The sequence below is a fragment of the Gadus chalcogrammus genome, chromosome 14 (assembly GCF_026213295.1).
Source record: "Gadus chalcogrammus isolate NIFS_2021 chromosome 14, NIFS_Gcha_1.0, whole genome shotgun sequence".
Classification (NCBI taxonomy): Eukaryota; Metazoa; Chordata; class Actinopteri; order Gadiformes; family Gadidae; genus Gadus; species Gadus chalcogrammus.
The window spans coordinates 25,700,133-25,725,312 of record NC_079425.1 but is presented as its reverse complement, the minus strand read 5'-3'; the positions used below and the strand labels follow the sequence as shown (position 1 = coordinate 25,725,312).

Here is a 25,180-nt window from a genome sequence, read left to right as displayed (position 1 = left end):
GCTGGAAGCTAACGGCTAAAGCTAGTAGCTATCCACTAGTAACGAACAGCTCGTAGCAAACAGCTTGTAGCCAACCGCTAGTAGCTAGCAGACCGAGCTGGGCTAAACTCTGCCATGGTATCATTTCAAAAAGTCTTCCTAAAATGTTGTGGAGTTGGCATTGTCTGTGCTGCTATTCAACTACAGATGTGACAGGAACACGTCTGCCATGTTAACATGTCATGTTATGTTAGTAGGACCAAAACCCAGGCCATGGCGCAATAATGATCACTAGTTTGGCCGTTAGTACCATGCCTGTATGTTTGCTAAAGGGTATAAACGGGGACTAGATCGATGGGTTATGAATGCTTCATGAACGACGGCTATGTGTATGAATATGAACTTAGTTACTAAAGTCGTCCTGTGAGCGGAGAAAATGGCCACCTTGATGCGCGGCGAGTGGTCTCCATTTTGTTTTCCATGTCGAGTGCTCTGTTTTACTTCCTGTTGCTCTCGGCTCCGGGGTGGGGGTCCTTTCGACGGGGGGCCGACCGGTGACGCTATAATAAACAGATTTTTATGATGATGTCAATCCTTGTCGTTCTTGCTCTGGTTTCTTTGGTGGTTTGACTGAACCCAGAGAGATACACTACACTGTCCAGACCAGCAGGGGGAGACAGAGACACCCATCGAGAAGCAGAGCGGAGGGCAGAGGTGGGCTCATCTGACCCGTTTGAGGTGGGCTCACCTGAACCAACGATGACCAGCGATGGAAATCCCGGTTTGTTTTATTTTGGTTATGAAAAAAGGATTCAAAAAAGATAAAGGTGGAATGTATGCACATGAGGTATTATTGTAATAAGGTATATAATATTATAATAATGTGTTATGACAATACACACACGAAGACCAACACTGCTGTGCATGTGACTCCACTCCAAAATCTATATAAATCCAACAGTTTTCCATATATGTGTAACTACAAATCTATCTCAAGATTGAGGTGTGTGTGGGTGTGAGGGTGTGTGTTTGTGTGAGGGTGTGTGTTTGTGTGTGTTTGTGTGAGGGTGTGTGTGTGTGTGTGTGTGTGTGTGTGTGTGTGTGTGTGTGTGTGTGTGTGTGTGTGTGTGTGTGTGTGTGTGTGTGTGTGTGTGTGTGTGTGTGTGTGTGTGTGTGTGTGTGTGTGTGTGTGTGTGTGTGATGGACGGACGGACAGACAGAAAAAGGGACAGACAGACAGACATATAGTAGATAGATAGTAGATAGATAGTCTGTCCATCAGGTTCGGTAAGGTGCTCCACCGCTGGTACTCTGCTGTGTGTACGGCTGCAGGCCTGAAACAACTTTGCAGAAATCTTGAGACAGCCTGAACACCCGCCCATCCCCCCTCCCCCACCCGGGTCGTTACCATCTCAATGCGGGGAGCCCGGCCTATTGGGAGTTCTCAAGTGTGGAGTGAAAGGGGAGAGCTGTAAAATACATTGATGCTGAAACCTCTCTCCATTGATAGGCCCCAGTGCGTGAACAATCTCCAGCCTTGGAGACACTGGGCCGCTGCATAGCCAATCTCACACAATTGGGGTGAAACGGGCCAGAAAATACCATTCTCTGCTGTCAATCGGGGCTTAAAGCGGCAGAATGACGAGCGGTGGGCAGCGCCGGAGGAAAGGGCGACAATTAGGGAGAATTTAGAGGAGGACGCGTCGCCCTGCAGTCCTCTCGCTGCTCTGGATCTCTAGAAAGGGGGACTAGCCTACTTTAGAGAGGGAAGTCACCAGGTCTCCCCCTGCTCTGGATGTCTGGAGAGAGTGACTAGTCCAGAGAGAGACGGGGTGTTGTTCTGCAGAAGGTCGGAGCAGCGGTCTGCAGATGTGATCTCCTAGCATCGGAATTTGTTCTGACGGCTCCTGAGCAGATAGGACAGCCTACTGCCCGGACCACACACACACACACACACACACACACACACACACACACACACACACACACACACACACACACACACACACACACACACACACACACACACACACACACACACACACACACACACACACACACACACACACACACACACACACACACACACATGCACCCACCCCGGGATTCGTCGACTCAACCTTATAAACATCTCATGCATCTCATCATATACCGTGTGGAATTGCCAGAAAAAAACAACATGTTGCTATAGAAATGGGTCCTGCGGCTGAATCCCGGGTGTGGACCAATGGGAGGCCCGTATTCTAACTAAGAGAGGGGGAGGAGAACTTTCCTTTCTGTGTTTCTGCAGGAGGAGGGGTACTGTGGGGAAATGCTCCACGGAGCGTGAAGCGTAACTGCAGGAGGGACAAAGGCACATAGCGGGAGAAGCGGGACAGACCCACAGCTCCGACCGTAAGAATCCACGGAATACGCGCAGGGACGTTCGGGTCCGACACGGAGGAAAACAGTGAAACCCGTCCGGGATCCCACAGACAGGAGGATGACTACGCGTTTACGAACGGAGACGTGGACGGTAACTTTGCAAAGAATGCGTGTCAGCGGTGGACCGGGGGCTATTGGACATGGCGGAGCCCGGGACAGTGCGCACTGAGGCGGGGACACTCTGAACAGAGGACGCCCTCTCTCCACCGAAGAGAGGACACACTCCACGGAGGCGGCTTTCCACGGGACTGGAGTCAAACTTCCTCTTCGGAATAAGTTTTCCTGGGTTCGCCAAACTTTTTTTGAACTTGCAAAGTAACGGGAAGCGCCTGATCGGAGCCGTGAGTCCATTGGATTATAATGAGGGGTGCGAGCGGGACACGAATTAACACATAGTGGAACTCCTGGTCACACAATGAGCCCATCTCTGCGGGGGTCCAGGCGCGCGTCACGCAGCTAGAACCTCAGTCCGACAGCATGAATTGTGGGTGTAGCGCCGTGGCGTGGCTCCTGTGGGTGAAGCTGCTGGTTGTGCTGCTGGTGGTGGAGGTGGTGGTGGACGCCCAGCTCATCTGCTGGCAGGCAATCGTGCGGTGCCAGGACGAGCCGGCGTGCCACCTGGCCTACGGTCAGTACCTCGCGGCGTGCGAGGGGAACCTCAGGGGCACGCGGAGGCAGTGCCCGAGCCACTGCATCAGCGCCCTGATCCGGCTGAACCACACCCGCACCGGGCCAGACCTGGAGGCCTGCGACTGCGCCCAGGACCCCGAGTGCGTCCGGGCCAAGCAGGCCATCGAGCCCTGCCTTCCCCGCCGCCACCCGAGCGACGCGGGCGGCATCGGCTGCACCGAGGCCCGGCAGCGCTGCGAGGAGGACGGCAGCTGCCACTCCTCGCTGACCGCCTACCTGTCCTACTGCGGCCAGCTTTTCAACGGTCGCAAGTGCTCGTCGCGCTGCAAGGCCACCATCCAGCAGATGCTCTTCATCCCCAACGGCGCGCTGCTCAACCGCTGCGTGTGCGACGGCGTGGAGAGGCCCTTCTGCGAGGTGGTCAAGGAGAACATGAGCAAGCTGTGCTCCCTCGGAGACCACGGCGGCCACTCGGAGCAGCCCGAGGTGGACGACGTGTACGAGGACGAGGACTACGACCCCAAGAACGACCGAGAAGAGTACCCGGACCCCCACTCAGGGGCCGGGCGGCTGGCCTTCTGTCTGCCGTTGTTGTACTGGCCCCTGGCTCGAATACTAGTTTGAGGGCCCCTGGATGCAACAGCGGCTGAAGGGGTTCCCTGACCTAGATGGGCAGCAGGGTGATGGTGGGGGGCAGACTGCCGGACCCCCCCTGGACTTTGAATATTTAATGGAGCAAATGAAGGAGCTCTTCATGTCCCACGGAGACGGCAGATCTTCTGTGAGGACGGATCGTGTTCAACAAGCGGACGCTTTAGCTTCTATTCCCTTGAGGAACGACCGGGGATGTCAGTCTGGTGTTGTGGTTGGTGAGGTGCCTGCCGGCGCCAGAACCTCAGAGATGGACTGTGTTCCCGGGGCCCCGCGCCGCCGTTGCCCGGGCCCCTGGTCATCAGTGTTTTGGTGTGTTTGCCGTCACCTAAACAGCCCAGCAGTTTGTTTAGCTAGGTCTCAATGGCCCTTGGAGTGTGGCTTTATTAAGACTAAAAACAAACAGGGGGGGCCGGCGGCCGCTCAGTGTTTGCTCTCCACTCCGTCTCGGCCCCCGCTTTGTAGACCACACTTCAGATATCTGTGTCAACGGGCCAGCAGGACAAACAAGGCTCTGTGATCAGCGCCGTCAATGAGCTCCAGTGCCTCTCGCTGCCCTGTCTCCCTGGATGACATGTTTTTATTGATCTTTTAGCACCCTAGCACCCGTCACACATACACACCTCCCCTCCAAGGGCCCCCCTGATGGGGTCCCCCCTGATGGGGTCCCCCCCCCCCCTGTGGGGTACTCACCCTTCGTAGATATTTATGGAGCTTTGTCCAGTTCACAAAGTGCACACGGCAACAAGATGGACTATTATACAATACGAAAGAAATACCTCACACACGGCCAGGAAGACGGCTTTCTACTCAAGTGGCCCTTCCATAAGAATGTAGGAAAGGGTTCCCGTTTCAGAGTGAGCTGCGTGTGACACATGAACCAGGTCCGTGTTTGAGACACAGAAACATTGGACTCCATAGCAGCAGGAGCCGAATACTGTTCGCTGAATGTGTTTGTAATAACGCATCACGCTTTGGCATGTACTTCATGTTGTTTGTAGGAGCGACTTCACGGAAAGTGTTTTAGTTTCAGGGCGATTCAGAAGGCTGGCTCAGCATTTGTTGAATACTTTGAAAACTATCCTGTGTGATGGTCCATTAGTAATATCTACTTTTGCTGAGTTTTCCTCTCTGCCCCTGTTTATATCTTTATGCCAGAATTTTCAAACGTCGACCACTGCCTTATTATAGTGAAGTGCCTTGCTCATGGGAACCTCAGCAATAGTAAACTCCTCATTGACTTCCTATCGGAAAGATAGACTTGTCCTCTTTCCAAGCTCACCCACAGTGAAACAAAAGAAGGCATTCTGTTCCTCTGATCCGTAGTAAAGAAGCATGTTTCCTGTCATTCAAGTGTCTCTAAACTAATCTCTATTTTCTTATGAAGCTCATGAATGTTTATTTCAGTGTGTGAACATCTAGCGGTTAATTAAAGGGAACTTGTTGATATTTGTTAAATTATGAAGGTAGAGATTGGTGAATGTATGTATATCACACTTATATGCTGTACGTCGTGTTTACTTTAATGTTCAAGTTAATACAATAACACATTCTATTAGCAGTCTGATTTTATACACAAGGTCCTAAGTAATGTTTCATCTGGATGCTGAGAAAACGCCAGAGCCCTCTCCTTTGTATGCATTTGCTGTTTTTGTAATAAACTGTTTTTGAACTGTTATAGTTTGTTTCTCTAATGTACATAACCAGCCTTTACAGAAACACAGAGTTGACCTTAGGAATGACAAAAGCAGATGAGACTTTAAGCAGATGAACTTTCTAAGTGAACAAGTTGTTCACATTGGACCAGAGCCCTGGTGAAACCTTACTACTGTAGATAGGGAGGGTTCATTGTGATGGAGCAAACTGGAAGAAAAAGCTTCATTAACGTCCACTTGGCATCCTAAAAGAGCTCTATTCTCTCTCTCTCTGCCCGCCTGTTTCTGTCATAATGCTGCTATTGTGTAATACCTAGGGGATTAAATGTGTAACCTAAACTGGCCGGAATTTCAGCTCTCCATTCCGGAACACATCCTCATTGACTTCCACAGAGATGTTGGTGAGATACAGTCCCACCCGCGGGTCGAAGGATCCTCCACTCATACCTAGGGCAGAGACCAGCTACCTGTCATAATGTTTATATTTCATACGTACAGTGGAAGCCACTGCATGCAGTAGAGTTGGCTGCTTGTCTTTCCTCCTCCCTGCCAAGGACTTAAACTGTGGTTTACTCATTATTTGCCGAAGTATTTACGAGTCATTAGCAAACCGTAAAGCGGGGTGTCTTGAGTTGGAGTCGTTTGGCTTTAGTGCCCGGCTGGTGCAGAGTTCACACCTGGTGATTTGATTTCGGTTTTACGCTCGGAGTTTGGCCCATTTTCCTGGTTGGTTCCCAAAGCTTGATATTGTTAACCTAATTGTGTTAACAAGTACTTTTGTGTATAAGAATATTGTATATATTTGTTTGAATTGTAATTGTATTGTAATAATAATCAGCATTCATTATTTGATCAGTTTGATTTGGTTCAGGAATTTAAATGGTCCTCGTTCATGGCAAACCTTTGTGTACATTTATTAGTGTGTGTGTGTGCGTTTGTGTGTGTGAGTATGAGAGTGAGAGAGAGAGAGAGAAAGAGAAGGAGAGACTCCGATCTAGGGTTGTACAGATACAAAGATAAATCCATTCTAACATAGATAAAATATAGATAATAGAATCAAACACAGACAGAGTAAATGGTCCTCTGTGAGTTACACTCAGTAGGACAGAATGCCATGAAGAAATTTCCATAAAGTTCTATGAAGACTTTTCTATGAAGACGGTTCTATGAAGTTCTACGAAGACGGTTCTATAAAGTTCTATGAAGACGGTTCTATGAAGTTCAATGAAAACGGTTCAATGAAGTTCTATGAGGACAGTTCTATAAAGTTCTATGAAGACGGTTCTATAAAGTTCTATGAAGACGCTTCTATGTTGTTCTATGAAGATGGTTCTATGAAGACGGTTCTATGTCTGGTCCAGATCAGTATGGGGCCAATCCTCTGTCCATGTTTCAAACTAAAGTACACCAACGCGCTCTAGTAGATGCAAAAATTGTCATGTCATTAACAAATTATTTTGGTATGACTTTCGTATTCCCTAGGGAACGTAGATGCCATTTTCAGACGTCTCTGACTTGACTGTCTCTCTCCATGACCACAGGAATGTTTTCCACTGCATTTTCAATTTCAATTGTGAAACAAAATAAGAGAGTGCAAAAGAGAGACTTTTTTAACTTACAACACACTTCAGTTGAAAGCTTCAAAGTGCTGCTGAGAAACACACACACGCATACACACACGCTTACACACACACACACACACACACACACACACACACACACACACACACACACACACACACACACACACACACACACACACACACACACACACACACACCCCAAAGGGTATTTTTTCTTTTATGTGGGCAAGAAGTAAATAAAAGATTTGTCCCAGGCTACAGTGGTCGTCTGAGTTGTGCTTTACTGTAGTTGTTGGTTGGAGTTAGAAACCTCCACTGCCTCCATCTCCACCTCCCTCCCATCAAGCCCCCCCACCCACCCCCTCCAAATACCCCCACCCACTTCTGGGAACCAAATCAAAACAAACATGAGCCGAGCGGTCTGGGGCTGGGGGGGCGGGGGGCGGCTACAGAGGCAGCACTGTGCTGGAGCCCATTTTCTAAATTATCTTTATTCAACGTTCCTTTGGAACAAACCCCTAACCCACCCCCCCCCCTTCTCCCCCACCGCCCTCCCCCCAGCCCTCCAGCGCCCGACCAGTAAAGTGGGAATGACACAGGGATTTGCGGAGGAGCGTCTGCAGCCCCGGCCGCACAATGTTCCATTCACAAAGGGAGCCTCGCGCCGCGCCGTGGGGACGGGCCGGGGAGTCAAGGGCGGCCATGACGCTGTGCCTGGAGCCCCGACACAGACCCATGTCCCTGCTCAGATACCCCACTCTTAGAGGGGGAGGCTTGGGGCCACACAACTCTGAGACTGGGGAGACTGGGGGCAAGAGACTGGGAGAGAGAGAGAGAGAGAGAGAGAGAGAGAGAGAGAGAGAGAGAGAGAGAGAGAGAGAGACAGAGAGATAGAGAGAGAGAGAGAGAGAGAGAGAGAGAGATAGAGAGATAGAGAGAGGGGATGAGAGGAAGAGAGAGAGGGAGAGGGGGAGAGAGAAGCCTAGCTTAATAATTGGTCTCGGTGGAGCCCCAGTGCAATTGAGGCCAATTAAACCACAATGCTGTAAGTTGTGGTTTTGTAAAATGGGAATCTGGGGGGGATGGGGCTGTGCTTCTCAGTGCGTTCATGGCAAACCTTTGTGTACATTTATTAGTGTGTGTGTGTGCGTTTGTGTGTGTGAGTATGAGAGTGAGAGAGAGAGAGAGAAAGAGAAGGAGAGACTCCGATCTAGGGTTGTACAGATACAAAGATAAATCCATTCTAACATAGATAAAATATAGATAATAGAATCAAACACAGACAGAGTACTCAGGGTATTGATTTGTTGTTTTGGTCTGGTTTAAACCAGTAGGGGAAAGAGAGGCATGAAGCCCAGAAAGATATGATTTGATTGATAATGAAAGAAGTCCTCCATAAGCCCCCCAACACGTCCCTGCTCCAGTCCACACTCCCCAGACCACTCGGAGCCAGGTTCTCGTGGTTCCTGGATTCAGGACTTGGAGCTTGGCTCCTCCGGAGAACACACCATCATGGTTCGAGTTTCACAGCCCTCTCTGGAGAGGACAGCAGTTTACTGCCGGGGAAACTCCGTTAAATCTGTCGCTGTATGAGCACGTCTTTGTGATTTCACAACCGGGTTGAACCCATTGTGGTTCAATATGCAAAGTGCCATGTGATTTACTTGACCAGCTGACCTTAGGAGGAGAAGCAGGGCATGAGGGGCCCTGGGGTGGGGGGGGCAATTAGCATACTCACAGCTCCCGGGGGGGGGGGGACCGTGTAGAGATGCTGTTTAACCCCTCTCCTTTTTATTACTCTTTAAATTGAAGGAAAGACACATTCAAGGACTTATTGCAACACGGGTAATGCATAACATTTTGTATGGTTTGAATCCTCAATATGGGCCAATATGCTTTATGTAAAGCCTTATGAGTATAAGGTCAAAGGTCAGATTGTATACAAAAAAAACACAAATGCTGGCGCTGCCGCAGACGAGTGCAGCTGAGCTGAGAAAACTAGCAAAACCAAAGCAAATATCACAAATTAAATAAATACTCCAGAAAGATTCGAGTCGACGGGTCGTATTATTTTCCAGCCGTGTGCCGGGCCGGAGCATAAGGGCCCTCAGTGTCGGGATGGCAGCCTGCCGCGCGGCTTCCTCTGCAGCTGGGCCCACAGACCCCGCCCGGACCTGTCCCCTGGTCCTGGGGCTGGCCCGGGACCAGACCCTCCCAGGACCCGGCCCCCGGTCCCGGGGCCAGCTTCCGAGACCCGATTCCACCCCGCCAGCCACCCTTTAGATCTGGATGATGAATCAATTGGAACACCTTTCAAAATAAGAAGACAGCACTTTTAATTCATTAGAATATGAGCAACACAGCAGCACATAAAGCAGGGGAACCAAACGCTTCTCTTGACTTTGTTTCACATAAACACTTAAAGTTCCCTTTCAGGATTAATCCGAGGGTTAATCCGTCCATACTGCCGGCGAGGGATTTCAACCTGCAGCGTCTCTCCTCCACTCTGAGGTCCTGTTCGCTGTGGGCCTCAGAGTGTGGTCGCTGCCAAACCCAAACCCCAGCAACCAGCGCATGTCCAGGGTAAATAAGGCACAGGTCGGTCTCTCCAGGTACCCCCTCTTAGTGGTGGGGAGGAACCGTCAGGAGGGGGCTGTGGCGGGTTGGGGAGTACCCGTCAGTGGGAGGGCAGGACGAGAGACAGCAGGAAACCAATGACTGATAGAGCATCTACACAGACAGAGACACAGAGAGACAGAGAGACAGACACAGAGAGAGAGACAGAGACAGACAGAGACAGAGAGAGAGAGACAGACACAGAGAGAGAGAGACAGAGACAGAGACAGAGACAGAGAGAGAGAGAGAGAGAGAGAGAGAGAGACCCTGAACGTTTTTATTCAGTTGTCAGAGAGAGCGAAAGTGAGAGCATCTGTTTGTGTGTGTGTGTTTGCATGGTGAAGCCTCAATGTAATGCAAAAGGATAATATAATATGACATTATTTGTTTCACAGTTAGTCAATATAGAGTGTGTGATGTTGCAGACATGCTTGTTTGAAAGGTACACGTCAACATGTTGTGTAAAAGAAAAAAAGACAAAAAAACACTGCGATGTGAGACCGAGTCCTCCGGTGTTTTGGTAGTAGTCTTGACAGCTTGAAGAGTTCAAAAGAAGATTGACGGCGAAAACTCACAATCCCTATTGGGCAGAACCCACTGTGTGATCCGCTCCTCAGAAACCACTTCTCCTTTTTTTTCAGACCAGATTAGCTGTTGTTTCTCCACGGTGCAGATCAGAGTGAGGCTCCTCAGCCAACATCTGGCCGAGCACAACAACCAGGCAGCGACCACCAGACACGTCCAGGGAGAGATGGGTGGGCGGCCGGCTGACCAATTAGGGGAGGCGTGCTACCGGGTGTCAGCCTGCTCTGCTGCTGTTTCTGGGGGTGGTTCGCAGCAGTGGAGTCTGGAGCCACGAGCTTAGAGCCTGGAGCCTTAAAACTGGAGCCTGGTGGCCTTGAGTCTTTAGCCGAGGAGCCTGGAGCCTGAAGCCAGGAGCTTGGAGCCTAAAAACTGGAGCCTGGTGGCCTTGAGTCTGTAGACGAGGAGCCTGGAGTCTGGAGAGTCTGGAGAGTCACTGCAGACAGCAGGCTGAGAAACAAAACAACATAGCAGTGATGAGGGGGAGGTCGTCTGTGTTAGTAGACCACCTCACACAGCACATTCAACGTTCCTATTTCCGTAGGTCCTTTGGCTCAGAAGCACAAAGGCCAGGTGAACTCAGACCGTGGGTGGGGGTCACACATAAAGGCGTCTGACATTCTGAAGAGAGCTATTCTAATTCCGGGTGAAGGCGTCTCTCAAAGTAAGGGGGAATGCATGGGGTCCACATGTCAACATTGTCCTACGACAACAAGCCTACGGTTACGGCCATAGCGTGGCCTTGCCTCAGGGGAAAGACCTTTAGCGTGGGACCAACCCCCCAGAGGGCTATCAAGTAGTCTGGATGGTGTTGAGAGAATGACAATCTATAGCAGCGGCTGTAGGGAGGGTAGCTGCTGCTGCTGGGGCTCTGCTCCTGGTTCAACCTCCTCATCACAAGCTTACCACCTTCTCACACCACACTGATATTGAGTGCTCTCCCACACACACCCCGACACACACACATTTCTTCGATTAACCTTGGGCAGCATAGTTGACCCATTTGATGAAAGCAACCCTCCATTCAGCGAGTCAGGATGTACTGGGCATAGATCCCTGGCTTTACTGGGACTAGACCAGCTCTCTACTGGGACCAGACCAGCAGCAAGAGCAAGAGCAGCCGAAGAAGACTACGTTCCTGTGAAACCTGAGCCTCCTCTCCAGTCCCTGAAGTTCTACCACTACTGCATTCTTTTTTTTACCCATAATTCCCTAAGAATGTCTGGCTGAAAACAGGATATTGTCGGCTCTCCGGTCCGTCCAGCAGCGGAGCTCAGCACAAAATGGGAATTAGTGGTTGTGTGAGTTCTGAGGTAGCGGGCCATAACAATAATGATATTTATATATAAATATATACATATCCCTTTCACATAAATAGCATTACGAAACACGGATTAAATGCATGTGCGACGTTGTATGTGCTTGGATATGTATGTGCAAGAAAAACTTAGTGTGTGTGTGTCATGAAGTGTGTATGCTGTGTATGTGTATGTTTGAATGTGTGTGTATGTATTTATGTGTATGTGTCTGTGTGTGTGTCTGAATATCTGTGTATCTTAATGTTTGTGTGTATATGTGTGTATGTATATATACTATATGTGTGTGTGTGTATATGTATATATGTGTGTATGTATATGTGTGTATGTGTGTATTTGTCTGCTCTAAGCTGAGCCCAGGCCCCTCCCCAGCACTGGCTCCTGGAGGGCAGAGGGCCCCTGGCCCCCCTCCCCCCCCCCCCCGGCTCAGAGCTGCTCCGAGCCGGAGTCAGACGGTCCCACAGGGTCTCCCGCTCCGGGAGAGAGGGGCTGGTGTTTTACTAGTGGAAAAAACCTTCACCGGGGGTGGGGGGGGGGGGTTCATAATGACCCCGGGAAGACATTTCTCAATAATTCACCCCCCACACACACATACACATCAAGAAACACATGCACACACATTCAGAAACACAGGCACACACACATACATAAAAATACACATTCAGAAACACACACACACACGCAAGCACACATTAGGATCACGCATTAGGATACACATACACATACATTCAGACACACATACACACATTAAGATGCAGAAATTCATACACACGCACATTCAGAAACAAACACACCCACACACACACATTAAGCTACACATGCACAGACATTCAGACACACACATTCAGACACATTCCAACACATAGACGCACACTTGCTGACTGTGTACACGCACACACAGAGAGATGAGGACACTCACAGCTTCTGACGGACTCAGACAGGGGCTCCCGGTCCTGGGACACGGCCTTCTGGGTCGCCTGCATCTGAGAGGACACACACACACGCACACACACACACACACACACACGAACACGCACACACAGGCACACACAAACACACACACACACACACACACACACACACACACACACACACACACACACACACACACACACACACACACACACACACACACACACACAGACCCACACACAAATGCGTGATTACATTTTCATGCATTTAATGGATGCTGGGTAGTTTGCCATCTTAATGCAAAATGACTGCAAATGCACGTTCATGGAGGCACACACACTGACGCACACGTCTCTCTGTGGCATTTCATCCTGTCTCTAGCTTTCTCTCTATCTTCAGCTCGGGTTTTCTGATATCTGTCATGAAGGAAGGGACCTCACCTTGATATTCTCCTTGAGGTACTCCGCTCTGTTCATGAGGCTTTTGATCTACAAAAACAACAGAATAAATGTACATTATATACAGAAGGATGTAGCTGTACACCATGGACACCTGTTTAGTTAGAGAGGCGTTGTTACGTAACAAAGCAAGACACAAATGCTTTAACGTCCAATTTTAACTGATGTGCATTTGAATTATATTATGATGGTGCAGCGAGGCACACTTTTGAACACAAGTTCAAAAAGTTGTCTTAAATGTTGACTGTTGTTCAAATTGTCTTTGCATTGATCCGGAAAGTGCAACACATGAAACACATAATACTATGTTGACATGTGTGATAGTAGGGACACCTATTTCTAGTCTTGGTTCAAGACGTCATTGTACATCACTGAGTTACCGTCACCGATGGGGAAACCAAGGGGACTTAACCGACCTGTGAGGCATGGATCATCAACACGGGTGATGAGTTAACCAAGTTAGTTAATGACTTGTGCCGACACAATCTCCAGTCAAACGTAAAGGCCGGTGTGAACGTCCCAGCCAGATGGAGTGGTTTGCTCTGCAGTACCCCAGTATGTTATAGCACAGTGTAACTCTGGCAGAGGGGAGACGGCTTCACATGTGTACTGCTGAGGCAGATATTAATGCACATGGTGGCCAGTCACTACCACATGTCTCCTCTTTGCTCTCACACATACACATGCTTTCCATTGAGCTCACACACACACACACACACACACACACACACACACACACACACACACACACACACACACACACACACACACACACACACACACACACACACACACACACACACACACACACACACACACACAGAACGAATTGATTAGCACAGCCCCATCTGAGTTTACTTAAGACAAGAGCAAATAAAACTTCAAATGGGAGGTTTAGGGTCTCGCCCCGAACCAGTTTGGTTTGGTTTCAGAAACTGTTGTTGTTGCGTGTTGTCGTCTTAGCAGTGGATCAAACAATGCACTAAAACAAGAAGGCTCTGCTGCTGGCCGCAGATCAGGCCGGGGGGAGTGTATGGTCTGCAGTCCAACGTGTGCAGAGAAAATTAGATTAGAGTAGATTAGATATATTTGTCATGATTGCACAGGAATACACCGAAATTCAATGCAAATACTAATACTACTACTACTACTACTACTACTAGTGTGTAGTGGAGACTGAAAACTGAGGTACGATGAGGCAGGGTCTGAGAAGACCTGAGCATCGACACACGGCTCTGGGGAAATCGTAGGGAATATAACATGACCTGTGGTCCCTCTGTGAGGATGATGGATGGTGTCATCAGGCAGGGAGGATGTTACATGGAAAGCACTCTGTTGTGTTTCCTGGACTCACCTCACTGTGGAGCAGCTCCCGCCTGCGGCCCTGGGATTCAGCTGGGGAACACACACAGCGTCATGGGGAGGTGTGTGTGTGTGTGTGTGTGTGTGTGTGTGTGTGTGTGTGTGTGTGTGTGTGTGTGTGTGTGTGTGTGTGTGTGTGTGTGTGTGTGTGTGTGTGTGTGTGTGTGTGTGTGTGTGTGTGTGTGTGTGTGTGTGTGTGTGTGTGTGTGTGTGTGTGTGTGTGTGCGCGTACGTTTGTGTACCTGTGTGGAGGGTGAAGAGATGGATAGAAAAATAATAATTCTAATACATGGTTCATCAGTTTATCTCATCATGGTGGAGGTGGTGGAGGTGTTTAAGGTGGAAGTTGTGGGGTTGGTGGTGGAGGACGTGTTTGAGGTGGTGGAGGTGGGGAGGCCGTGTTTGAGGTGGTGGGGGCAGCAGATTGCTGCTGGTGGGGCGAACCGGGATAAAGTGGGCCAGCATTTCCTCAATTAGGTGGAAATCAAGGAGCGGAGTAAATGTGAGGGGGCAGAGACCACCAGAGACCCACAGGGGAGGGGAGGAGGAGGACAAGGAGGAGGAGGAGTAGGAGGACGAGGAGGAGGACGAGGAAGAGGAGGAAGAAGAGGAGGAGGTTCCCTCTTTGAGCAGGGCATGTCAGGAAGTAACAAAGGACCTCGGGCCAAACAAAGGGCCAATGTTTTCTCCCACAATCCCCCTGGGGTTGTCTGCAGTGCCACTGAGCCACGCCCCCTGATCCCAGAGGGGGGGGTGAGTTTGTGTGTGGGGGGGCATTGGAGCCATCCTCTATTAGAGAGATAATAGTTTTGATTTGTTTCCAGTGTGAAATAACATGGGGGGGATTAGCTGCACAGAGTCAATGGGAAGCAGATGGAGCTGCTCTACCACACAGAGAGGGCTGGCAGCCCGGCCCAGACCCAGACCTCCAGAGACCCAGGGACCCAGAGTCCCAGACCCAGAGACCCAGAGACCCAGAGGACCAGATACCCAGAGACCCAGACCCAGAGACCCAGACCCAGAGAACCAGGCCTCCAGAGACCCAGACCCAGAGACCCAGACCCAGAGACCCAGACCCAGAGACCCAGAGGCCCAGACCCAGAGACCCAGAGGCCCAGAGACCCAGACCCAGAGACCCAGAGACCCAGAGGCCCAGAGACCCAGAGACCCAGACCCAGAGACACAGAGACCCAGAGGTCCAGACCCAGGGGGTGTTCTGTCATGTACCTGCCAGTGCCAGCAGTAGCTCCCCCAGGCAGTGCTGGTAGAGGTCCAGTACCTCCTGGTCCTCAGACCCACTGTCCTCCTGGAACAGAACCAGTAAGGGTAGAGTTAGTGTTACCTTATGAGTGTTCCCTCAGTGTTACCTTAGTGTGAACTCACATCTGGAAAGGCTAGGGGACGGTTTCAGGAAGATTAGATTTCTTGAGGTGAACCAGATACAGTCTAGCCTGGCCCCGCCCGCCTACATATTTCCGCTCTATTTTCATTTACCTTCAGGTCTACGTCTGGATTTGTGGTATATTCGCGGGTTTTCTGTAGCCAATTTTTTGGCTGTTCAATCAGCGGACAGAGGGAGTAACTGAGAACAATAACGTTGAGGTTGTGCGCTAGTTTGAGTTGGTGTCAAACGTTAGCGATTGGTTATGGCAGATCCAGAGTGGCACTGGGCAGATCCAATCGTTTTAAACTCCAACAGACACCCGCCTTCAAGTGAGTTAACATTTGTCAATTGAGAGTGGCCAGACTCTCTGTGCAAATGAAATGAAGTACGAGAGTCTGGTAGGACCAGGCTAGGTACAGTCTGGATGGACTAAGATCCTGAATGTTTGGTTCCAGACTCCCAGATGACAGGAGCCGGTTCAGGTACCTTCTCTAGTGATTCTTTGGTGCTGGACTGAGGAATCAGCCTTTCTGGAGGATAGAAATTCAGGCCGCGCCGGATTTCACAAACTCCAAATCAGACTACGGGTATGAATTCTGGACTTTCCCCAACGGTTTGTGAACAACAAAACCATGGAAATGCTGACGCAGCTTCTGAAAAAGTTGCGAATTTGAAGACGCCCATCTGAGTGGAAACTAGATTTGTTTCCCGTGTAAATGCGTCGGTTGTGAGGTATGATCGTCACTGTGCCGTTTCCTTCCCAGCTCTTGCTGGAACGAGACCAGCACTTCTCTCCAGCAGAGACCTGGAGAGGTCGTTACTGCTGCCTCGATGTGAAAAAAGTTATAAAAACACTAAACCAGTACCCATAGCCAGGCAGAAGTACAAGCAGAAATAACATTCAAATACCTGCTCTACACAGACACAGTATGTCAAAAACACCGTTGCATTCTCCGTACAGGAATCCCACGGGAACGGGAACTCTGTGATTTCCATGCTATTGGCCAATGGCTACATTCGCTCATAAAAGACGTTTCCATTGAGGACCCGACTGACCTTGGCTATGGCGACACGGGCCAGCTCCAGGGCGGCCAGAAGCCGTGGTCTGTCCCGGGACATCTCTGGAGGAAGGGGAGAACAACACCGGACTTTACACTGGAGTTTATCCCAAGATGGGTCGGGAATATTAGTTAAGGCCACAGAGTCGCTCACCAGCTTCCGCAAAAAAGACTCAAGACTCTCTTGTTCAGAGTTCACCTAGATTCTAGCCTCCACTTTAATCAGGTTCTGGATAAAACCAGGGAATACTTGTCTTAAGCATTAACTTAAAAAGGTTTATGAGGTTTAACAGAATAATACAAGACACAGTGGAAGAAACGTATCCTTGACCATTCCCTGAATTTCCAACCCACAATAACAATCCTCCAAATTGAATTCTCATTAATTAAATCGGGCACACAACGCTGGCTCTAACTTAGAGCCAGCGTTGTGTGCCTGGCTGTGGCCCCTGGGTGGCTGGAGGAGAGAGCCAGGGGCCTCTCTCCGTAGGGGGCCCTACCTCGCAGGACGTCCCTGGCCGTCCGGGCCTCCTCAAAGTGCTCCCGGTTGTCCGACGCCACCAGCGCCTTCAGCTCCTCTGCTCTGGAGGCGTACTGGCTGACCTGCAGGGGGCACTCACAGTCAGTCAACACCCTCACACCCCACAGACCAGCCTGCTGCCGTCACAGAGTCAACATCACCACACCATGCTGCATTCGATGTTCTAGTCTTTGTGGTCATCTGGTGTGGAAACCTCTTCATTACAGCCACTGTCCTTGTGTCAGTAAACACCCCTCAGCCTCACCCCCAGACCCAGCCCACCATGTGGTCCAGTCCAGACCATATGGCCGCGCACAGACCCAGAGTCAAGGAGACTGGCTATAATAAAGAGGAGGGAGGGAGACAAACAACCAAAAACCAAGAGCAACATCTAAAATTAGAAATCAACCCAAATAAGAGAGTGTGCATCAGCCCACCTTCTGCCTCAGGGTCTCCTTACGCGAGCGGTCCGTCTCATCTGGGGGGGGGGGAACACAGAGAGATGTTACGGCTTTAACAACACTTTACTTAGCGGGTTCTCATATGGGTGAGTGGTGGTCAGCCAGACAGATAGAGGGAGAAAGACAGATAGAGCGAGAGAGAGTGAGAGACAAACAGACTGGGAGAGAGACATGGAGAGAAAGACGGAGAGCGAGAGAGGGAGACAGCCAAACAGACAGACAGACAGACAGAGTGTGCAGGCCCCTCCCTCACAGTGGACGGCGGGGACGAAGTGCTCCAGGGCGCTGCAGTAGAGGCTCAGCGCCGCCGCCCGCTCCCCCCCCTGGTCCTTCTCCACGGCCCGCAGGACCAGCTCCTTCTGAGGGGGGGGGGGAGAGAGAAGTCACTGGAGGTCCCAACATACACACACACACACACACACACACACACACACACACACACACAACCCCCCCACACACAGACCCAACACACACACACACACACACACACACACAACCCCACCACACACAGATCCAACACACACACACACACACACAACCCCACCACACACAGACCTAACACACACACACACACACACAACCCCACCACACACAGACCCAACACACACACACACACACACACACACACACACACACACACACACACACACACACACACACACACACACACACACACACACACACACACACACACACACACACACAACCCCCCCACACACAGACCCAACAAACACACAAATAGGCACACACACACAACTCCCCGCCCACACACACACGCACACACACCCCTAGCACACAGAGACAAAAACCCACAATCTCCTAATGCATGCATGCAGGGCACTAATGCATGAAGGCACATGTAGGCCAGCATGAGCACAGACCTATGAGCACACGCACCGATGTGCCCAATATGCTTGTGCGGGCAAACACAACACACACACACACACACACACACACACACACAACTCACACATACACACACACACAAACACAAACACAAACAAACATTAATTTCCTCGTAGGGATTTGTTTTCTCTGCTTTCTGGATCATAATGTTCTGTCGTTTACTCCTGGGGGGTCACACAACTAATGTTTCCAGGCTGGTCCAGCTAAGGGAAGTGTAAGTATATAGTATTCTTTACACAGACCACACAATGTGGGCACAATCCCCTAACCTTCAACACAATTCCCTAACCTTTAACACAATCCCCTAACCTTTAACACAATCCCCAAACCATTAACACAATCCCCTAACCTTTAACACAATCCCCAAACCATTAAACCAATTCCCTAACCTTTAACACAATCCCCAAACCTTTAACACAATCCCCAAACCCATAACGCTCCAAACCGGCAACAGAGGAGACTTCCCAGTGGGACCGGGAAGAACTTAGGGACCGGGGAGTGGTGACACACTAGACGCACCACCTATTGTCCTACGGCTCCCAGTGTCCGGCAACCCGTTCCACTGCTGTTCCGGAGCCTTCCCTCCCCTTCCAGAACGTTCCCTTTGCTCACCGCCTTCCCCAGGCTGTCTGGGCCGGCCATGTGCTCCAGGTCCACAAAGCCGTGGCTGAAGAACTGGGTGAAGGTGATCCGGGTCTCCGGGTTCCTCTCCAGGAGCCTCAGCAGGAGGTCCCGGCAGTCCGCAGACACCCGGGCCCCCGGGGGGAGCTAGAGAGAGGGGGAGAGAGAGAGAGGAATGATAATGGAGAGAGGGTGAAAGAGGGGGGAGAGAGGGAGAGAGGGGGAGAGGGGGAGAGGGAGTGGAGGGTGAGAGGATGGAGGGAGAGAGGAGGAGAGGGGTGTGGGCCAGAAGGACCTTCATGCTTGACCTTAACTCTTTCAGCCAAAACATGAGCTTGTTACCGTGGGAACATACAGTGGAAGTGATGGAGGATGATCTACAGACCAATCACTGAACTCCATCAGGCCTGACCATGAGGAACTAGGGTATGGACAGCGATCAGCTGTGAGAATCATTTTCTAGCTCTCTTAGCTAATATTCACAATGTAGAACTCTGTAGACCACTTACTTACACTAACTACTAAACTATAACATATATTTACTGAAAAAGTATGCCACCTAGTGGTGCAGTAAAGAAACATTTTCCAGGAATAAGAGAACTGATTTGAACTAAAAGGATCAGTAAGAAAGAGCATCAAGTTACCTCTCTTGGCAACAACAGGGGTGTGTGGGTAGGATATGGAGGGTTTATCATAATCTTCACCTCATCAAAATAATGCACTCACAATCATCATCATCATGATAATACATAAGGTTACTGTGGAGGTGGGGCGGCGTCTGGCCGGCAGGGGGAGCATGGAGCACCGGGTCTGCTGGGGTGATGGGGTCTGATTGCGGACAGGTGTCTGCAATCTGACCCAATCAGGAAGTGTGTATTTATGTGCCTGCTTGTCTTTCAGTGAGGGGTTGAGAGAGAGAGAGAGAGAAGGAAGACGCTCTCTGGGAGCTAGAGTGAGCGTCGTATGACCAAGTGACGGACGGAAAGAACATGCAGCGTTGTCCTTCTGTCCTTTTGTGACGTTGTGTTTGTTTGCCTGAAGGGGAAATAAACAGGAGTTTGCTCCATTTCTCCTAAAAACTGTGTCCTGACTCGTTGAAACCCGTTACAGTTACATAAGCAAACACAATCCCCATATGGTGCACAAAGTCCCCATGATGAATACCCGTGATTACAAAGTGCTCTGTTGGCCCCCGTTCCTCCCCTCATCCTGGCATCCTGTGTCCCTCCCTAGACCAATCAGAAGAACCCAGCAGCCTGAAACAATCATCAAAGGCCAATCATCAGCAGCAGCATCAGCGGCAGCATTAGGCAGAGGCAGCAGTAGCAGCATCATATGTCAGTGTATAAAAAATATATATATTGATACGGCAATATATCGTCGCACTTCTTCGTGCGATACGAGAATCGATATACTGACGACAAATATCAATAAAATAATGTATAGGCCTATATATTATATATTTATATATATATATATAATATATATATTATCGTGAGGTTCCCTGTGATTCCCTCCCCTAGCCCGCGTGTCTCGGCCGGTTCGTCTGGCTGAAGAGGAGGTGGTCTGCTGGGCACCGCTCACCTCGATGGGCCGGTCGCTGCGGATCTTCTCCTCCAGCTCCGCGTAGGACCGGGACGCGAACGGGGCCCGGCCGAACAGCGCCTCTACAGGGAGGGGGGGAGACACACGCAGTGTTGGATAGATCCCTGTCTGGGTTCCATTCCCAGCCCAACCCTTGAGCAAGATGTCTCACCCCTCTCTATGTGCTCCATTATTACAGGAATTCATTGTACATTGCTTTGGTGAAGCATCTCCTTACCGAATAAATAAATAAATAAATAGATAATAAATAAATAGTAATAGTAGGGAAGTAATACATGCTTAACAGCCGCTACAGAGTGAAGGTTAACCACGTACCAAGCACGACTACATATGATCCAACTCTTTAAAGATCACGCATTTGAAACAACACGACTATGTTAGACTTCCCTTAAAAACAGTACTTAGCATTGTGTAGCTATCTTTGTTGTACACAGGGAATGGGTTAACATAGTGATTGTTAGTGCTTGGCACTTGGTTCTATGAACATCCTTAGTGTACCGACAGCGATATATTGTTGTTTCTTTCTTTTGACAAATGTACTTATTGTAAGTCGCTAAATGCCCTAAAAGTAAATGTCTTCCTACTAGCTTAACAACCTGCAGGCCACCTGCCTTGCCAGTATTCTAAATGCCACATCCATAAGTACGGTACACACAGAGAACCCCGTTACCGTAGAGGATGACGCCCACGGACCACAGGTCTACCCGGGAGTCGTACTGCCGCCGGCACACCATCTCGGGGGCCATGTAGAGAGGGGACCCCCGCAGGGCGCTCTGCTCGTCCCACGGGGACATGTACGCCGCAAAGCCAAAGTCTGAAACACAAACAACACCCCACGTCACTGGTTAGGAGGAGGCTGGGGGGTTGAGGTCTCTGGTCAGAACCAGTCTACACCCATCTGCTCAGGTTGTAGACTTAGATGGTTGACTTGTAACCGGAAGGTTGCTAGTTTGATCCCCGGGAGCCTAGCCTAGTGTCCCTGAGCAAGACACCTCACCCTAACTGCCCCCAACGAGCTGGCTGTCGCCCTGCGCGGTTGACTGTGTGTGTATAAAAATGGTGTGTGTTTAAAAATGGTTGTAAGTTGCTTCGGACAAAAGCGTCTGCTAAATGCTCTATATGTAAATTTAAATGAGAGTAAACCTATTGTTATATAGTTATTAAACGTCCTGGATACGTCTCCCTGCATCGCTCACGTTGCTAAGCAATAAGCCAACATGATGCTGTCAGCTTCAGTACCAGGATAACTAACAGAGGGATGGGGAGGTGTGTGTGTGTGAGTGGTGTGAGGTGTGGTGTGTGTGTGTGTGTGTGTGTATATATATACATATTTTTTTTTACATTCCCATGGGCCCCACTCTGCCTTGGGCAACCCCAAGCCTGTCCACCTTACACCCCCAGACCGGCTGTGTGTGTATGTGTGTGTGTGTGTGTGTGCGTGGTGTGTATTTACCTGACAGCTTGAGTACAGAACCACTCAGCAGGATGTTCTGGGGCTTAAGGTCCAGGTGGGATATGTTCCTTCCATGGAGGTACTGGAGGGCGCAGGCTGGGGGAGACATGACAAAAGAACATGCTAAGCTCATTGAAACGTCGTCGACATCTAACATTTTTTCATTGAATTTTTTTATTTCCGTTCATAACCTTTACTGATAGTTGTTAACCACTGTCAAGGACCAGACGAGATTGAATCATGTGTTGTTTCAGCAACGCCAAGCACATCCTTATTGGTTATTTGACCAAGGCCTCCTTTGTAAAATAACAAGGACACAGGTATCCTTGGTCAAATAACCAAAACAGTATGACTCATACTCATCGTCAGCATGACTCAAACATCCCATAATACAACAAGCAGTACCGTACCTGCAAGACCCGCCGCAATCAATCCTAAACTCATTTGAAATGTAAAGCAAATGGGATCATATACAGTGAGTCGCACCAAACCTAATTACATTGGTCTCCATGTTAACCGTTCGGAAAGAGGGAGAGAGAGAGAGAGAGAGGGAGAGGGAGAGGGAGAGAGAGAGAGAGAGAGAGAGAGAGAGAGAGAGAGAGAGAGAGAGAGAGAGAGAGAGAGAGAGAGAGAGAGAGAGAGAGAGAGAGAGAGACTGACTGACTGACTGACTGACTGACTGACTGACATCATTGCGGTAAAAAGGGCGTGAGCCAGGACGCCCCCTCACCGATCTGCTGCAGGAAGCGCTGAGCCACCCTCTCAGGCAGCAGCCTCCTGCTGCGGATGAAGCGCGAGAGGTCTCCTCCGGAGCACCACTCCAGGATCAGGTAGATGTTCTCGCTGTCCCACTGGGAAGGAGAGACCGCCACGTGTCCGATGAGCACGTGAGGGACAGCGTTGTTAACCCTCTCTAGTAAGAGCCACCTGCTTCCCACTAAGGCCACTCAGAGCAGGGCGAAATGTTAATACATCGACCACTGCTTTACATTTTACATTTAGGACATCTAGCGGACGCTTTTATACAAAGCGACTGACAATGAGTACATTTGTCAGAAGGAAGAGAAACAACAATGTATCGCTGTCGGTACACTAAGGATGTTCATCGAACCAAGTGCCAATCACTAACAGTTGTTAGGTTAATCGTGGTGCTCTGACGAGCGAACCAAACATGACCCGCCACGTGCACCTGGAAGTCCTTCAGCTGGACGATGTGAGGGTGGCGCACGGTCTTCAGGATCTCGATCTCCGTGAGGAGGTTCTCCATCGACGTCTTGTTCAACGTCTTCTTCGACACCACCTTCACCGCCACCGCTTCCCGACTGTCCCCCTGCGAGAGGAACACCGGGTGCTGTCATGGACTTATCTTCTCCAAAGCTCACCAAAGATACTCAAAACTGTATTGTTTTACACTGCAGCTTGGGTCACTAATGTTAATAAGTGACTAATGTTATTTAAGAAATTAAAGAAAGCCTTTAATACCATTTGATGACACTGCATCTTTACCGTTAGCTAGACTGCTTGTTCTGTTAGATGAACTTAATAAACAGACGTTATTGTGACGTTAATAAACAGACAGTAATACTATGTTAACAAACAGATGTTAATGTGACATTAATAAACAGATGTTAATAGGACAATAATAAACAGGTGGACAAAAAAATAGGTGTTTACACCTATATATAGTTTTAAAAACAGACCCAGACGAGTTTGTGTCCACCTGTTTGATAAACCCCCTGTAAAGGATCCAGCTCTCGTTTTCAACTAGTAGTAGGGTTAGTAGGTCTCAAAATAAAGAAGGAAAATGAGAATAACCCTAACCCTAACCCAACACAGCTGGCTTGTGTTACGGTCCATGGCTGAGGTGGTGAACCATAATCATCTCCACCATATCCCCACGTCTGCGCCTCCATACGGAGCCACGCACCTTGCTGTAGGCTTTATACACCGTGGCGTAGGTGCCGCTGCCCAGCCGCTCCGTGAGGATGTAGTCCGCCAGTTTAGGAGGGGCGAAGGTCGAGTGGGAAGCCATGGCCACCACTGCATTAGATCTCCCTGATGAGGGATCTGAGGCGACATGACTCATGAGTACATGCCGTCTCGTCCTGACGTCAATCAACACAGAAAGCCTTCACACACATGCAGGCCTACGTATCATGTATTATCATTACTTCATACTACATATAATGATGACATCATCTCCAGCGTGGCTGTTTTAATGTCATTCATCGATAGTTGTAAACACACAGCGAGGGCGTGCTGGCAGGACCCCCGCTGCCCCCTTAAAAGTAATGGATCGACAGCTTTCGCTCTCCTCGTCCGCCTCTCATGCTTTCACTCAAACCGATCTGCTGTGAAGACCTACCTGTTGGTTCTGGTGGACTGGTGGGACTGTGTTGATGGTGTTTTCAACGCTGTCACTACTCACTACATTATGACTGGAGCCCAGGAGCTCTGCTGCCCTTTGCTCAGTTCCTGCAGTACCGGAGGCTGCAACTTCAAGACCGCACTATCGGGACCCTACAGCCGCAGGACCGCACTCCCTGGTCCCTGTTTTTTTTTTTTTTAATTGTTTCCTCCAAACAGAAGGAGATGGTCTACAATACATTCATACATTTTAGATTTAAGCTGTTTATACGGTTACGTTTACGTTATGTATTAGGTTAGAGATGCTTACGTTTCGGTATTAAGTTAGGGATGGTTAAGTTAAGGGTTTTGATAACGGTTATTTCAGGTATTTTTTAGATATGGTTAAGTTTACGTATGAGGTTATCTGCATGTTTCATCCGGTTTTCATGAATTATTCTTGAGTAACACATGAGATTCATTCGCCATCCAAGGAAAAGTATAATCGCGTCCCGAGCACTGCGGTCCTTTGCGTGCGGTCGTGTGCGTGTGGTCCTAAAGCTGCAGCACCCGGTGTTGCAGGAACATAACAACGTTTGCTCTGCACGTCAGCTGACGTTCAAACCCGCTGAGCGTAAAGTAGGCTGACCCCTACCGC

The 25,180-nt window shown here is 49.6% G+C and overlaps 2 protein-coding genes across 2 annotated transcripts; one reads left to right on the top strand and one right to left on the bottom strand.

Annotated features, from left to right (window-relative positions):
• Positions 1-2,288: 2,288 nt before the first annotated feature.
• si:ch1073-459b3.2 (growth arrest-specific protein 1) lies at positions 2,289-5,406 on the top strand. The gene has a single exon (XM_056607825.1). It carries the CDS (start codon positions 2,881-2,883, stop codon positions 3,655-3,657), a length of 777 nt encoding a protein of 258 aa, XP_056463800.1. The 5' UTR covers positions 2,289-2,880; the 3' UTR covers positions 3,658-5,406.
• Positions 5,407-9,251: 3,845 nt separating this feature from the next.
• ulk3 (unc-51 like kinase 3) lies at positions 9,252-25,067 on the bottom strand. The gene is made up of 17 exons (XM_056607765.1): positions 24,542-25,067; positions 24,104-24,243; positions 23,366-23,506; positions 22,907-23,027; positions 22,177-22,272; positions 21,394-21,537; positions 20,703-20,785; positions 19,110-19,265; positions 17,845-17,950; positions 17,568-17,608; positions 17,111-17,213; positions 16,609-16,673; positions 15,396-15,474; positions 14,161-14,201; positions 12,789-12,836; positions 12,356-12,419; positions 9,252-10,570 (listed from the first exon to the last, which is right to left on the bottom strand). Exons 2-17 carry the CDS (start codon positions 24,206-24,208, stop codon positions 10,554-10,556), a joined length of 1,410 nt encoding a protein of 469 aa, XP_056463740.1. The 5' UTR covers positions 24,209-24,243; positions 24,542-25,067; the 3' UTR covers positions 9,252-10,553.
• Positions 25,068-25,180: the final 113 nt, after the last annotated feature.

What these genes read in the sequence shown, in the direction of transcription:
- si:ch1073-459b3.2 (XM_056607825.1), top strand. Translation starts at nt 2,881, where the DNA reads ATGAATTGTGGGTGTAGCGCCGTGGCGTGGCTCCTGTGGGTGAAGCTG.
- ulk3 (XM_056607765.1), bottom strand. Translation starts at nt 24,208, where the DNA reads ATGGCTTCCCACTCGACCTTCGCCCCTCCTAAACTGGCGGACTACATC. An exon ending in TCCAGCTGAAGGACTTCCAG is followed by an intron (nt 23,028 to 23,365) that starts GTGCACGTGGCG and finishes TCTCCTTCCCAG; the next exon opens with TGGGACAGCGAGAACATCTA. An exon ending in GGCCAGGGACGTCCTGCGAG is followed by an intron (nt 16,674 to 17,110) that starts GTAGGGCCCCCT and finishes CCCTTCCTCCAG; the next exon opens with AGATGTCCCGGGACAGACCA.